At 32.1% G+C, this 13,852-nt stretch overlaps 2 protein-coding genes across 3 annotated transcripts in view; one reads left to right on the top strand and one right to left on the bottom strand.

The window, feature by feature from the left end:
• The window catches only part of LOC129002535 (uncharacterized), a 57,623-nt gene extending 55,507 nt beyond the window's left edge, over window positions 1-2,116 (top strand). Inside the window, exon 19 of the mRNA XM_054430406.1 lies at window positions 883-2,116. Coding sequence (XP_054286381.1) covers window positions 883-1,008 — 126 coding nt within the window. The 3' untranslated portion in view covers window positions 1,009-2,116. The remainder of the gene's footprint in view (window positions 1-882) is intronic.
• Window positions 2,117-4,700: 2,584 nt separating this feature from the next.
• LOC129002829 (uncharacterized) lies at window positions 4,701-13,782 on the bottom strand. Of its 2 annotated transcripts, none has more exons than XM_054430908.1 (2): window positions 13,690-13,782; window positions 4,701-5,941 (listed from the first exon to the last, which is right to left on the bottom strand). In XM_054430908.1, exon 2 carries the CDS (start codon window positions 5,931-5,933, stop codon window positions 5,223-5,225), a length of 711 nt encoding a protein of 236 aa, XP_054286883.1. In that variant the 5' UTR covers window positions 5,934-5,941; window positions 13,690-13,782; the 3' UTR covers window positions 4,701-5,222. The 2 variants fall into 2 exon arrangements, with proteins under 2 accessions (XP_054286883.1, XP_054286884.1); XM_054430909.1 differs by lacking the exon at window positions 13,690-13,782 and adding an exon at window positions 11,403-11,513.
• Window positions 13,783-13,852: the final 70 nt, after the last annotated feature.

Here is a 13,852-nt window from a genome sequence, read left to right as displayed (position 1 = left end):
AACCCATCAAATAATGAAAAATTTCAAAAAACCAGCCTGAACGGTTTTGATTGCAATTAATATGTTAATGTACAAACATGTTTATTTTCAGGTAATTTGTTTGTTTTTGCCCATATCGTTTCTATTTTATAATCCGTGGGATCGTCAAACAATCGCCCATTTTTTTTTTTAAAGTAAACTTAATTTACAAATTCTAAGATTAATCCAGACACCAAATGACACTATTATCAAGCAATAACATAGAAAAAATATTGTTTGTTTTACCGTACCACAGCTGATTTTGGGTGATATTTGGTTTCCATGGTTGTTATTCCCAATAATAAATTATTAAAAATACACAAAACAAGAAGCAAGATATTTATAAACTTTATAATAGTATACAAAATTTTAAAAATTAAAAAAAGCGAGCTTGGCTTGTAAGTTGGATTTTGGGCCTGCGGCGGCCAGACGAGTAACCTCGTAAGTCAGCGCCGATGGGTTAAACTAGGCAAAACAAAACGCTTAATATGAATGAAATTTGTATATGAAACAGTTATTCACTCTTGCAGATCCTGAAACATCGTGATAACAGTATTTTTTTCTGATCGTGTTGGAAAATCACCGAAAAAATTCTTTTATAATTTAGATACTTCTTTATATGTCAGTCTTTATATGTACTTCTTAGTATGTCAGTATTCCAGCCTACAATTCCAATTTGCTTCTCAACATTAATGGTGTTTTTGTTAGTCTCTTGCACTATTGGTTTGTGTTATCTAGACGTTCAGTAATCTGGCATGGGCAAAGTCCAGATCAAGATGGACTAGCGAGCGTCTTCTGTACCTTTAAATAGGTGTTATAGTATTTACTCTAAAATTTGTCTTGCTAATTATATTTTTCTTTCAGAGGGACCCAACCTGGAATTCCCTCCTCAACAATGCAAAAAGAAGGGAATTGTTTTGGCCAATCGTGAATAAAAACGAAATAAACTCTCTCATCTTCAAGAAGGAGGTGTTGAGAAGCAGTTTGTAAGACTGATGGAACCAGATCCTAAAACTACCTGTATTATACTTCTGTAGGTTAGTTTTGTATTTTTGTACTGTAATAATTAACATAACATGTATTTGTAGACTTCTCAGCATTGATTCATGAGCATTTAGGGTTAATATTTTCTTAAGTCAAAACTGTATTCAAACCAATACAAAAACATCTAGTCCACACTTGAACTTGAATTTATATGCTCAGATAGTCAAGTCTACTTAATTTTAGGCCTTAGATTGTGTGTAAAGTCTTTGACTATCATCCAAAGTTAGGATTTTTATTGTTTTGACAAATGCTAGGTTAAAACATCACAATTGTTAATCGATGTTTGTTGTAAATATTTAGCTTGTGATTAAGCATACCTAGTAAACAATTTTGTACAAAACTTGTTGATTTTTTAATTCATAAAATTTATTGTGTGATTTTTAATGGCAAGGATGTTCTAAAGTTAACTTAGTAGTAACATAACCATCTCCTTAGTAGTATTAAGAAGAATGAAATTACTTTCCTTAGTTGTGTCCTGGTGAAATAGCTTATTTTTGTACCACATTTATTTGTTCCTAAAACCTCAATTATAGTGACTTAAACCTCTTAAATTAACTTCCAACTGGAAGATAAACTACCGGTACCCGATTTTTTCTTTTAAGAAAAAAATCCCTTAGTGTAGGAAAAATCCTCCTATATAATTTTTTGTATGGAAGCTGTTTTGTGTAATTTGATATAGGCCTAATGTTGAAGGTATGACAGTACGGGTATTTATTCTATTATCTTTAAATTAACTGATTCGCAATGTTTTCCAACTTTTGTCATGTTGATTAAATTGTAAACGTGTTAATTGATCCAACGGTGAAAGTTACTATGAATTATTAAATATTAATTATTGATGATTAGCTTACTACAAAACAAGAAGCAGGCCAAGAGTGTATTAGCTTGTTAACATAGGTTGTTTTGTTTATACAGGGTGAGTTTTAATTGTCCCCCCCCCAACTTTTTTCTACATTTTTTCAAATATCAATCCCAGACCACTTCCAAACATTGTTGGGTAGTAAGTACTTCATTTTGACAAGGTGGCCATTTCCGGCCGCCATCTTGGATCCGCCATATTGGATGCAAATTTTTTTTTTCAAATGTAAAGGTGAGGTTGTGACCCATTATTTCGAACTAAATTTTTACCCTGATTACAATGCCGCAAACCGTAAAAAAAAATCTTGATTCATTCTAAAGTTATGAGGGCTTTTTAAAACTTTATTTTTAGCCCATTTTAACATTGTGCATTTACAAACTAAGACCATAATCTTAAAATAGTGCTAGATAAAGACAAGTATACACTACCAGTAATTGTCGACCTATTTTCACTTGTTTATGACTGATGTATTTTTTTCGGCCGCCATCTTGGATCCGCCATTTTGAAATGTGATAAATTATTTTAAATATGAAGGGGGTGTTGTGACCCATCATTTCGAACTACTTTTTTAAGCTGAAGACAATGCCGCAATCCATTTTTTGTTATCAAGTTTTATTTATGAAATATTGAAATTTTTTTGTTAAAAATGTCAATATTTCAAAATCAAAAAATGAAAATGAAAAACGGATCATGGAATTAGGTTCAGCTTAAAAAGGTAGTTCGAAATGATGGGTCACAACGCCCCCTTCATATTTAAAATAATTTATCACATTTCAAAATGGCGGATCCAAGATGGCGGCCGAAAAAAATAAATCAGTCATAACCAAGTGAAAATAGGTCGACAATTACTGGTAGTGTATACTTATCTTTATCTAGCACTATTTTGAGATTATGGTCTTAGTTTGTAAATGCACAATGTTAAAATGGGCTAAAAATAAAGTTTTAAAAAGCCCTCATAACTTAAGAATGAATCAAGATTTTTTTTTACGGTTTGCGGCATTGTAATCAGGGTAAAAATTTAGTTCGAAATAATGGGACACAACCCCACCTTTACATTTGAAAAAAAAACTTTGCATCCAATATGGCGGATCCAAGATGGCGGCCGGAAATGGCTACCTTGTCAAAATGAAGAACTTACTACCCAACAATGTTTGGAAGTGGTCTGGGATTGATATTTGAAAAAATGTAGAAAAAAGTTGGGGGGGGGGGCAATTAAAACTCACCCTGTATGTAGCTCGGATATTAGCACAAATACTCATTGTTATAAATCTCTTAACTGAATTAACACGTTATGTCAAACTCTACTAAAACTGTCAACTGCCGGAACTGTAATAGTTTTTTTTTTTTTTTAAGGTATGACTTAAATGTGTTGTCAAAGTAATGCAAGTAGAGGCATTTGTTATTCATGGTAGTTTTTTTGTTAACCTGCAATAATTTCCCACGACATGATATTCCTACACAATATTTTCAAGCAAAAGTTTGTATAAAGATTTGTCCTTTCAATTACTCTTGATATCTATGTACAGTGTTGGTAGTTATTTTCCTGTTAAATGTTACAATTAATTATCAATTGTTATCATTTACATTTTACCAATCATATCAAATAAAGCCATTTATTTGTTTTTTGTGTTGATTTTCATTCATGTCTGTTCTCCCTCACTTTTTCATTGACTTTACACACCAATTCATCAGTAATGACAGATTGGGCGGCCATCTGTTATTACTGATGAATTGGTCATAGTGCGTTGCTCATCATGAACATTGGTGCAGCCGTCTTTAAATACCCTTACCCACTTGCGTAACATTATGTAACTCATAATGTTCTCACCATACACTTCACTAATCTGTCGATGATTTCAATGGGATTCACACCTTTAGCACTTTAAATCTAATTACAGCACACACTTCACAGTCGGCGGCAGTATCAATTGGCGGCACCATTTTTAATGCTCGAAACCCGATGTAAACCCCGCCAATTGTGGCCCATTTTCCGACGCAGGCTTACCAATAGATGCAATACACAACAAGAATGTCCAAAATGGAACGGAGAAATTTAAAAACGTTTCTTATTTAAAAAACATATATCGTATTAATAATTGACAAGTCAACTTAGATAAAACTACAGAGAGAGAGGATGTAATCTTTTATAGAGTGTGTGTGTTGGTGTGTACAGAGCTACAGACCACACCTGTGGACTGATTTTTATGATATTTGCATTCTGCTCTAATCCATAGTATCTCTTTTCTCTAGGCCTTTTTAAAAATTTTTTCCAAATCTTGATTTTTAATGGTGAGTTTTTATAAAAAAAGATACCTAACATATTGAATTCTAAAACAGCTTGAACAATGTTTGATTAGCTTGAAAATGTTGAATGTTTAGCCCTCAAGAAAATGGTAAACCCCATTGAAGGACAAATTACTGTTAAAAAGTTTTTGCAACTTTTGTGATTTTTTAATAAAAACACGTTAAATAATGGGAAAATTGTATTTTAAAAACGGCTCAACCGGTTTTAAATAAAAATTTAGGATTTTTAAAGGTACCTTTACTTACGCTCCTAAACCTTCAAACTGTAACAACCCTAATTCATTAAAATTACAGTAAAAAAGTTTGATACTTAAAACTGCAACTTTATCGATGTTTTTCCATTAAAGTCATAGTTACTCCCATCGCTTACACATGATGAGAATTGTTGGCAAGCTATTGGGAGAAAGTATGTGCCAGTTCGCTTATTCCGTTTATTTATTTGGTTGTTAGGCTGAGAATAAACAATACAAATGTCTTAACTATTTACAAACTTTATTACGAATTAACTAATTACTACACCCAAGTCAAATTGATTATGAGCTGCTATGAAACATTGCATTTAAACATCAAAATGGCAATAATCATAGCTGATGGCTTAAACTGTCAAAATATCAATTACATTTTTACGACAAGCATGTAAGTACTTGTTTTTACGACAAAACAAGTATATGATGGTATGAACATTGTGTTTAAAATAAATATTAAGAAAATTATTAACAATGTTTGAGTTGTCCACCTTAATGCAAATTTGAGTAACTAGCTAGCTTTATTGTTTTAAAGAATTATGCTACAAGTATTTGGTTTCTTTAATACTGTTTGATGTTGTTCAGACAAAATTATTTGTATGTAATCCTTGATGCGGAAGTTGGTAATCAAATTTACAGTCTAACTCTCCCCCTTTCTATTTGGATGTAGAAAAAGATTACTACTTATCTCGAGATCTTTTCTTCCCACTGCTATTTTGATCTCTTCTCCACAAACACACACTGCTAGTCGTCTAGTGAGGAATGTAGTGGCACAAGTCGGCTTCCTTTACCACAGCAGCTAGCTCTGGGAACAACTTCTCTTCTACATAAGATCTGTAAAACTTTGTTACTTCGTTTATCACCCAAGAGGTAATTTCGTCAGTCAGATTCTCAAAGATCCCAAGATTTGTGATGTCAACCTCGATGTCTTCAAGTTTTTCAATTCTTAATTCCTCCAGCAAGACGGCACACTCAGGCTCTACTTGCACCTTCATCTTTAAAAACAAAGAGTTTGTTCCAACAGTAGCGTGGATTCGTCCCTTTTGATGAGCCCCGAGAAGCGAAATGTCATAATTGTCGAAGTCAATTTGCAAATCATTCAGTCCTAGATGAGCAGATAAGTACAAGATTGAATTGACCCGGTTCATTTCAGCATCGCCAGTTCTATGAAGAGTTGAAAGGTTGCCGGCAATGCCGTCCTCGACTTTTATAACACCCTCTATCCGTAATGATAGTATTTTCGTTGAAAACCCCCTCTCAAAACCTTGTATTTCAATTTGTGTCTTGTTTTGTTCTATTAGTTTGCTAGTGTAGTGTCTCAGGAACAAATCAAACACCCAGTCGATGGTTGTAGATAGGAAGTGATCTGTGACGTCATTTGTTTCTAAAGCCATATTTTTTGCTGATACATTGCTGCCGATTAGGAGGATCAACGTAGCAGCTAGGACGTTTGAAGGTACCATTTTGGAATCTGAAACATTGCAAACACAAGATTGTTAGATGGTCACACAATATCAGGTTTCAAAGACGGGTGTTTTGTTGGTTCAGATGCAACATTTAAATTGAATAAATCAAACAAGGGGACCTTTGCACAAATCGCACATGTGCAAATTTTTAGGGTTATAAACTTAATTTCAAGGTAAAAATAATAATGCAATACCCTTATACTTTTCATATAATCTAAATCTACACCATAAAGACTGAAGAATGATTTATCTACCTCAATCAGGTTGCAGTTATAAGAAAGTAGCCTATTTAAAATCTATTCTCATAAACTACTTTATCTGTCTTTTGTTTACAATCTGACTGTGTTTAAACATTCAACTAAAGGATCAGCTGTTAGATTACAATTCATATTTTAAACTGTTATATAAAGAAAGTTGGTCAGCAACACTGGAACTTTGAAAGTGAGTTCCATATAATTAAAACGCAAGGGGGGCCCTTAAGGAATTATTAATTTTAAATCAAACCCTAAACTTATATTCTTCAGGCACTCTGAAATAATAGGTAAATCATAAGTCTTTGTTGATTGTAAAATAACCGAAACAAACGCCTGGTAATTCAAGCATCCTAAATAATGTGGTTGTAGGATGTCCTATCAATTTAACTGTTAATGGATAAAATTAATATTGTTGGCTGTAGATTCTCCAATTTATTGTAATCACATCAGTAATACTTAATGTTAACTAGTTTCCGGCCTTTACTTTAAACTTTCTTAGTCAAAATATTTTGATAATCCTGCAGGATAAGATGAAAGTCATGACTAAATACTGTAGCTCAGTTTAGCAGCTGGATTTGAAGTTTTAGGTGAAAAACTGGCACTGCTAGCAAATTCTGAATTAGGAAAATATCTGTACTCCGTCACAAAATTTAGGTGGTTTTAGGGGAATAAATCTATCCCCCTCACTTAATCCTACCTTAAAACAATAGCTAAACAGCTGAGGTTTGCCTAAACTTCAATCAGCTGCGCCCTATAAATAAGGGGAAAAAGTAGTGGGGGAACTTCACCTCAAACCACCTAAATGTGTTAGACAGACCATAGGCGACTGTAGTATTCTCTATTCGTGGTAGGTCTGGAACATAGTACATTTATTGAACATTCCCTACAGGACGAAGCTCTTGCCATAGAAGGCATAGATGTTTCATCCATAAGAATAATGAATTATTTGCTGCAGAATCTCTTATAATATAAAAATTAATATTTTTGCTAAATTCTTTTATTGTTGCTTTTAGTACTTAAAACATACATCAGTTTTCTATCTTATCTAGCAGCAAACCAACACCGTATAAGAGAGTAGTTTGTTGTTGACAATGTTGTTGAGCTTAGTCACAGTGGTATCTTGCTTTCTCACGCTCTTGTCACCAAAACCAATTTCATTGTCACTGGATGCTCCATTTGAACTTTTCCAAAACCTATTTGTTGCTGTATTACAGATTTAAGTCATTCATTATTTTGAACTATTGATTTATTGATTATTATTAGTACCTACTACTAATCTTTCTAGTATTCATATTTGTGATCTACTAGCAAAACTTGGGTTGAGGAAGTGTGGAGGTAGAGAGTGGGAGGCGTAGACGTCTGTGCTTGGTCCAGGGTTTCTTTTTTTAGCTCAACCCAGGATCAGATGCTAATTGAAGACTCATCATCGATTCGAAAATTACTCAAGAGTATAGAAGTAAGTTTACCCACAACATTTTTTTTAAGTAGCCGTTTAGTTCTTAGAAATGAGAAGTTTCTCATAACAGCATTGTTAACTCTCATAACAACACGGGTAACGGGCCAATGAGGTTCAAGGATTGAGAGAGAATAAGTAAAATTGAAATGAGTCAAACTTCAACTAATCAACTGTTCAGACCAATTTAATTGTTGAGTGTTGCAATTAGTGTTTGGTACAGTGTTTCGTTGCATCACTGTCAGTGGCAATGAGAGGTAAAACGAAAACATAACCTATCTTAGAAATTATGAGTACTGATTTTTAGTAATTAAAACACTGTTGTAGGTAAAGTAGTGTACGCAACTCGCGTAAAAAGAGCTAACGACACTCGTAGTAGTTTTTAAGGCACTTGCAAGGCTCGTACCTTAAATTTGATACTTGTGTCGTTAACTCTATCTTTACGCAACCGTTGCGTAAACTACTATAACATAACTAAAATGAACAACAGTCAACCAGATACACAAGGACGTGTTCACTTAAATAGTCCTAAATGGAATCATAAAGCTTATTCCAGTAACATTCTCTTTATCCTCTCCTTAAACAATTAACACAAGTATTACAAATATTTTTAATTTGGCAATAGTAATAGTTGTTGGCTACTATACTTACTTACGCAAGAGACTTTTTGGATTGTATGTGGCTTATGAATAAGACAATAGAGGACTTTTTCATTGTGTCGTAGACTTTTTAAGTAGGTATTGATCAAAGTTAAAATTATTTTTATTTTTGTGGAATATATTTTTTATGAAGCTGTTTATGCCTCGTAAATAAACAGACTGGGAATAAATATGCTTTTAGTGAATTTCCCATATAGCGGATAAGCAATTACCGTAGTACTCATGGTAAGACCTGGACCCGATTTACCGATTTACTTTTTTGTTTTGAGGTCCCTAGAGGCCAAAAGCACCATATCCATTCAAATTCATATATAGGTACAGTATGTCCGTTAGCACAATAACTCGAGCAAAAGTGATCTGATTTTGATGAAATTTGGTATAAACCTACATTTATTTGAACGAGTTCGCGAACCAGCATGATCGGACTATGGGAACGGGGGTTTATGGGGGATTTTGTGGAGTAAAAATTGATTTTTCCCATCTTTGACCAAAAAAACATAAAATTTAGGAATTTCTTTCCAAACAATTTTGTAGAGCTAAAAAAAAACAAATAATTTAGTAAATTAAAACATTATTATGCATCTAATGGTTGCGAAGAAAATTCCAAAAAATTGTAAACTTGAAATTCCCATGTTATTCTTATGGAGAATAAGTAAAGTGTTGTAGTTTGCCTGTTTATGATCAAATTGTGTATTGTGATCAAATTTGGAAAATGCATTTATTTCTTACTAAACTATTAAAAAAAAAAAAAAACCACTTTTACCCTCCCTTTTGCAGAAAACCTAAGTACTCGTTAAACTAATTATATTTAAATAGGGAATAAATGTGATATTTTGAAGGAAACATTTGATTGTAAATCCAATCAGGCAATGCGGCGGGGGTATTTGATGGCGGGCCACTTGAAAAAATATACTATTTTGCATACATGAAAGATTGATATCAATGATGGGATGTAAGATTTGTGTAGGTAGTAATCAGAAGCTTAATTGTGTTTTAAAGTTTTACCACGCAATTGCATTCAAAACATATTTTTCACAAGGTAATGATGGTCCGAACCCAGGTCTTGTTACTCTCTAACGTCGACCTACTGTTAGATAGTGTCATTAATTGATAAATTACATCTGGGTCCAGTATATCACTTGGATATCACTTGGAATCAAAACAGCCACCTTTAGATTTGAAGTTGATCACTATAACCAGTTTAAATGAAACCAGTTTTAAATCCCTTGAAATTCTAACGTTACCTTCGATATATATCATTGAAATTCTATTATATTATAGGTTTAAATCAACAACAAAAGTAACCGGTGCAGATATTCATAATTATAATACCAGGCAAAGACACCATCATAGACAAACCTCTCATAGATTGGAATTAGCTGCATCATTACCTCAAAATCTCGGTCCAAAACTGCTTAACAAACTTCCAGCCAATCTACAATCCTTTACGTCAGAAGCAAAATTCAAAATTAAGTTAAAAGAATACCTTTTAGAACGTGCATGTTACTCTGTAGCTAAATTTTTTGAACAGTCCAATTTATAAAAAAAAAGTCTGAAGCTAAGTTTACCTGCTCTGTAATTATTACTTTCATATGTGTTATCAGTGTTATAGTACCAGTTTTGTTATTTTATTTGCATTATATTATTGTTTATATTTAGAAGTAATTTAAGTTGACGTTTGTAATACAATGTATATTGTCTGACTACAATAAATGATTTGATTTGAGTTTGATTCCAAGAAGAGTAAAAAATGTTAATGAATCAAACTGGACCCAACTCTATAATTGGGCTTGTGATATATTATCATTGACTCGATTTTACAAGTTTGTGAGTTTGGCCAAACCTAATTATGATTATTATTAAAAGGTGGTTTAATGTTAATTGAAAATTGTATAGCTGTCAAAGATATTAAATATAACACTTGATTTTTTCCGGATAAAATTTCTTCTAAAATTGTTGGACTTGTTTAGGAATTGTTCCTCTTGAAATTAGTAATTCATAAACTTCAAATTTGTATACTTTATATGAACTAAAGCTTTTTCATTCATTCCCCATTTACATCTTTTAACTTGTCGTCTTCGCTTTGAAATACACACCTTCTTGTGTTGGTGTTATACAAATCTCTTAAGATATAACAAACACTAAATAGAAAAACAAAAATGATAATCCCTGTATAAGGACAATTATAAATTAATGGAATATATAAGCCGTAAAGATAAGGCGGTTGGCAAGTTAAAACTTTTGTTTTCAGTGCTGTACCTACCTACCTTGGGAATAAATAATTTTCTTTAGGTTATGTCACAAATATTAATGGGTTATGTAGACATTTGATTTGTTTTTCAATGTAGCTCATAAATGGTTATGTCAAAGCATATCTAAAAAACAAAGCAGTTCTGATCCTTTAAAATGCTTCAACAATATAAAAAAAACTTTGTTTCTTACATAACCTAATTCATTCAGTGTTACTGTATTTTAACTGCACTATTAATATCAATTTCAATATGTATAATGTTCTTTCTAAAATGTATGTACTCGTTCGATTTGTTTGGTACAGTAAACGTTTCTTTTTAATCAAACGGTTTTGGCTATATTTTGTATTTTCTGCTATAATATAGGAGAATGTAATGAAAAATATTGTTTGTAACTCGCCCTAAAATGCTTTTTTGTGACTTCTTCGTAAATTGTTTAACACGATATCTTCCCAAAAGTATTTAGGGACTAGTAACGAAAACTACTATTTCATTCATTAATGAGTTTTTTGTATGCATGTTTATCCATGTACACAATTTTACAGCACTACTAAACTAATCTAGTATCAGAATCATTTATTGTCCTTCAGCATTTACATACATGCAATAGACAGTGCCATGTTTAATGCAAAATAAATAAAATACATAACAAAACAATTAGCAATACTACCTTAGTCAAAAAGAAGTATACACCTTTTTAATTTTTTTCAAATTTGGCCAACATAATATATATATTTTTTACAATAAACTCTTATATGCCGGCATGAACCTAAAACTACCAGTCATGAAAGTTTATGAATATTTAAAAATTTTAAAAATGACTAAATTGCATAAACTATATAAATGTTTACCTTGTTCATGAACAGATTGGAGTTTCTAGGAAAACATCGTCTACAACACAGCTAGTCACAGTCATGTCTGAGGATGGGAAGCTATTATCCAATGAAGAATGTTACTGGCCATGAAGAAGTTACAGAGTTGAGTCATTGCATAACTGTTTTGTTGTTAGGAAGTAAACAGTTCAATAGTAAAGTGTAGCTGTAGTTGGTGCTAACATACAGTGTGACTTCAGTATGTGGTTTGTAACAAAACCTCAGTACTTACAAGTTTTGAATTAATTATTGTGTTTATAAAAGTGAATATTTTATATTGATATTGATTTTTAAAGCTTTACAAGTTATTATACATTTTGTTACTGGGTAATAGTGTTTTATTTTGTTGTATTGTAAAAGATAATCCAAAAGTAATTATGTACTTTCATAGTTGTTGAACTTTTGTTATTGATATTTAGTTTTAATTGAAATTCTATTAATTTCACAAAAATCTATCAAATAAAATTTTCTACGTACGAAGAATTATTTTGCCACTTTATTCAGACTTTTATTTAGGCCTACAGTTTAAATTTAAATACAGGTTAAATTAAATTTTTAAATGTTTAAATTTTTTAAACATACAGGGTGTTTTTTTTTAAACTTTCATCTTTATTTATGTAAAAACCGCAATAGATAGAAATATGCAGTTGGCGGGAATCATCTATGGTAGGGGGCACAATTTGTTTTAATTCAACATTACATTCACGTTCCCCCCCTTTCCCCCTGCCCCCAACTTCATTTTTTTAAATAGCAAGGTACCCCTTGTGACATATCAAATAAAAGAGCATAAAAAAAGAAAATGTTTGATGAAAAAGAATTGAAAATCGGTTCATAAATTTGTGAGATATTCCCCCCCTCCCCCCCCAGAACTAAATTTTTTTGTAATAGCAAGGTACCCCTTGTGACATATCAAATAAAAGAGCATGAAAAAAGAAAATTTTTGGTAAAAAAAATTAAAATCGGCTTATGAATTTGTGAGATAATCCCCCCCCCCCTTTTCCCCTACCCATAACTTGTTTATTAATATCAAGGTACCCGCCCTTGTGACATATCAAATGAAAAATAAATTTCACCAAACATTTTCTTTTTTCATGCTCTTTCATTTGATATGTCACAAGGGGTACCTTGCTATTAAAAAAAATTAAGTTCCGGGGAGGGGGGGGGGAATATCTCACAAACATATGAACCGATTTTCAATTTTTTTTCATCAAACATTTTCTTTTTTCATGCTCTTTTATTTGATATGTCACAAGGGGTACCTTACTATTAAAAAAAATTAAGTTGGGGGCAGGGGGGGAAAGGGGGGGAATGTGAATGTAACGTTGAATTCAAAACAATGGGGCCCCCTACGTCAATAGATGATTCCCGCAAACTGCATATTTCTATCTATTGCGGTTTTTACATAAATAAAGATGCAAGTTTGAAAAAAAACACCCTGTATATATTATTTATACATATAATACTAACTACTATACATACAAGTAGTGTCCGGTAGCACAAAAACTTGAGTCAAAATCATCCGATTCTTATGAAATTTGGTACAAACATGTAAACATACGTTAATTCTAACAAGTTCTTAAACCAGTGTGATCAGATTATGGAAAAGGTGTTTTAATTTGCAAAAAATGGGTTAGCCTATGTTTTTGTACGTTTTTTTCAACCCTCAAAACATAAAGTTTTGTAGTTCCTTCCTAAACCATTATCTAGAGCTTGAAAAACAAATACTGTACCTATAATTGAATTGTTGTTGTTGTGTGTTGAATGGTAACAAAGAAAATATAAAAAAACTGTAAATTTAAAATTCCTATGTTATATTCTATGGACAATAAGTAAACTGTTGTAGTTTGCTTGTTTATCAATATATGTTGATCAAATTTGGTAGTAATTTTATTTATTTCATACAAAGCTAATAACATTTCACAAAAACACACACATTCCTTGTAGCAACAAACTTAACTTAATTAACCTAATGTTATTTAAATAGGGAATTAATCTGACAAGTATAAGGAAATATTCAGTGAATATCCAATCCGATCAGGCAAAAGGAAATGCGCTTAGCAGGTCTGCTGGTTGAGGGTATATGGATAATATATCAAAATGATCTAAGGAAAACTCAAACTTATCATCAACTACTTTATACTTTAATTATTGTTTCTCAAGTGGTATTTTTGTTCTTGTACAGTAGTATAATTGTAAATAACTAAATCAAAATATGTCAACTAATCTTAAGAACATAAATCATATCTAGTAAATTTATAAAACTCACCTTAATATCGGTATAGGCCTACAAACTAGTGTGTGTTGCTTGCATGGAAGTCTGGGACACTACTAACTTATCAAAAGCAAAGTTCAAAGTTCACTGGTGACCTCAGATGTGATAATTCACTTACAAACAAACCGATTACTTTCCAGAGCTGTCAATGTTTTTG

This window comes from Macrosteles quadrilineatus, unplaced genomic scaffold, assembly GCF_028750875.1.
Source record: "Macrosteles quadrilineatus isolate MER2022 unplaced genomic scaffold, UCM_ALF_1.0 Scaffold_9__3_contigs__length_116548681, whole genome shotgun sequence".
Taxonomy (NCBI): domain Eukaryota; kingdom Metazoa; phylum Arthropoda; class Insecta; order Hemiptera; family Cicadellidae; genus Macrosteles; species Macrosteles quadrilineatus.
Note: the sequence above shows the minus strand (reverse complement) of the source record. Positions and strands in the feature narration are given on the sequence as shown.

Bases quoted from the DNA above. Each gene is read 5' to 3' on its own strand.
- LOC129002829 (XM_054430908.1), bottom strand. From the start codon at position 5,933: ATGGTACCTTCAAACGTCCTAGCTGCTACGTTGATCCTCCTAATCGGC.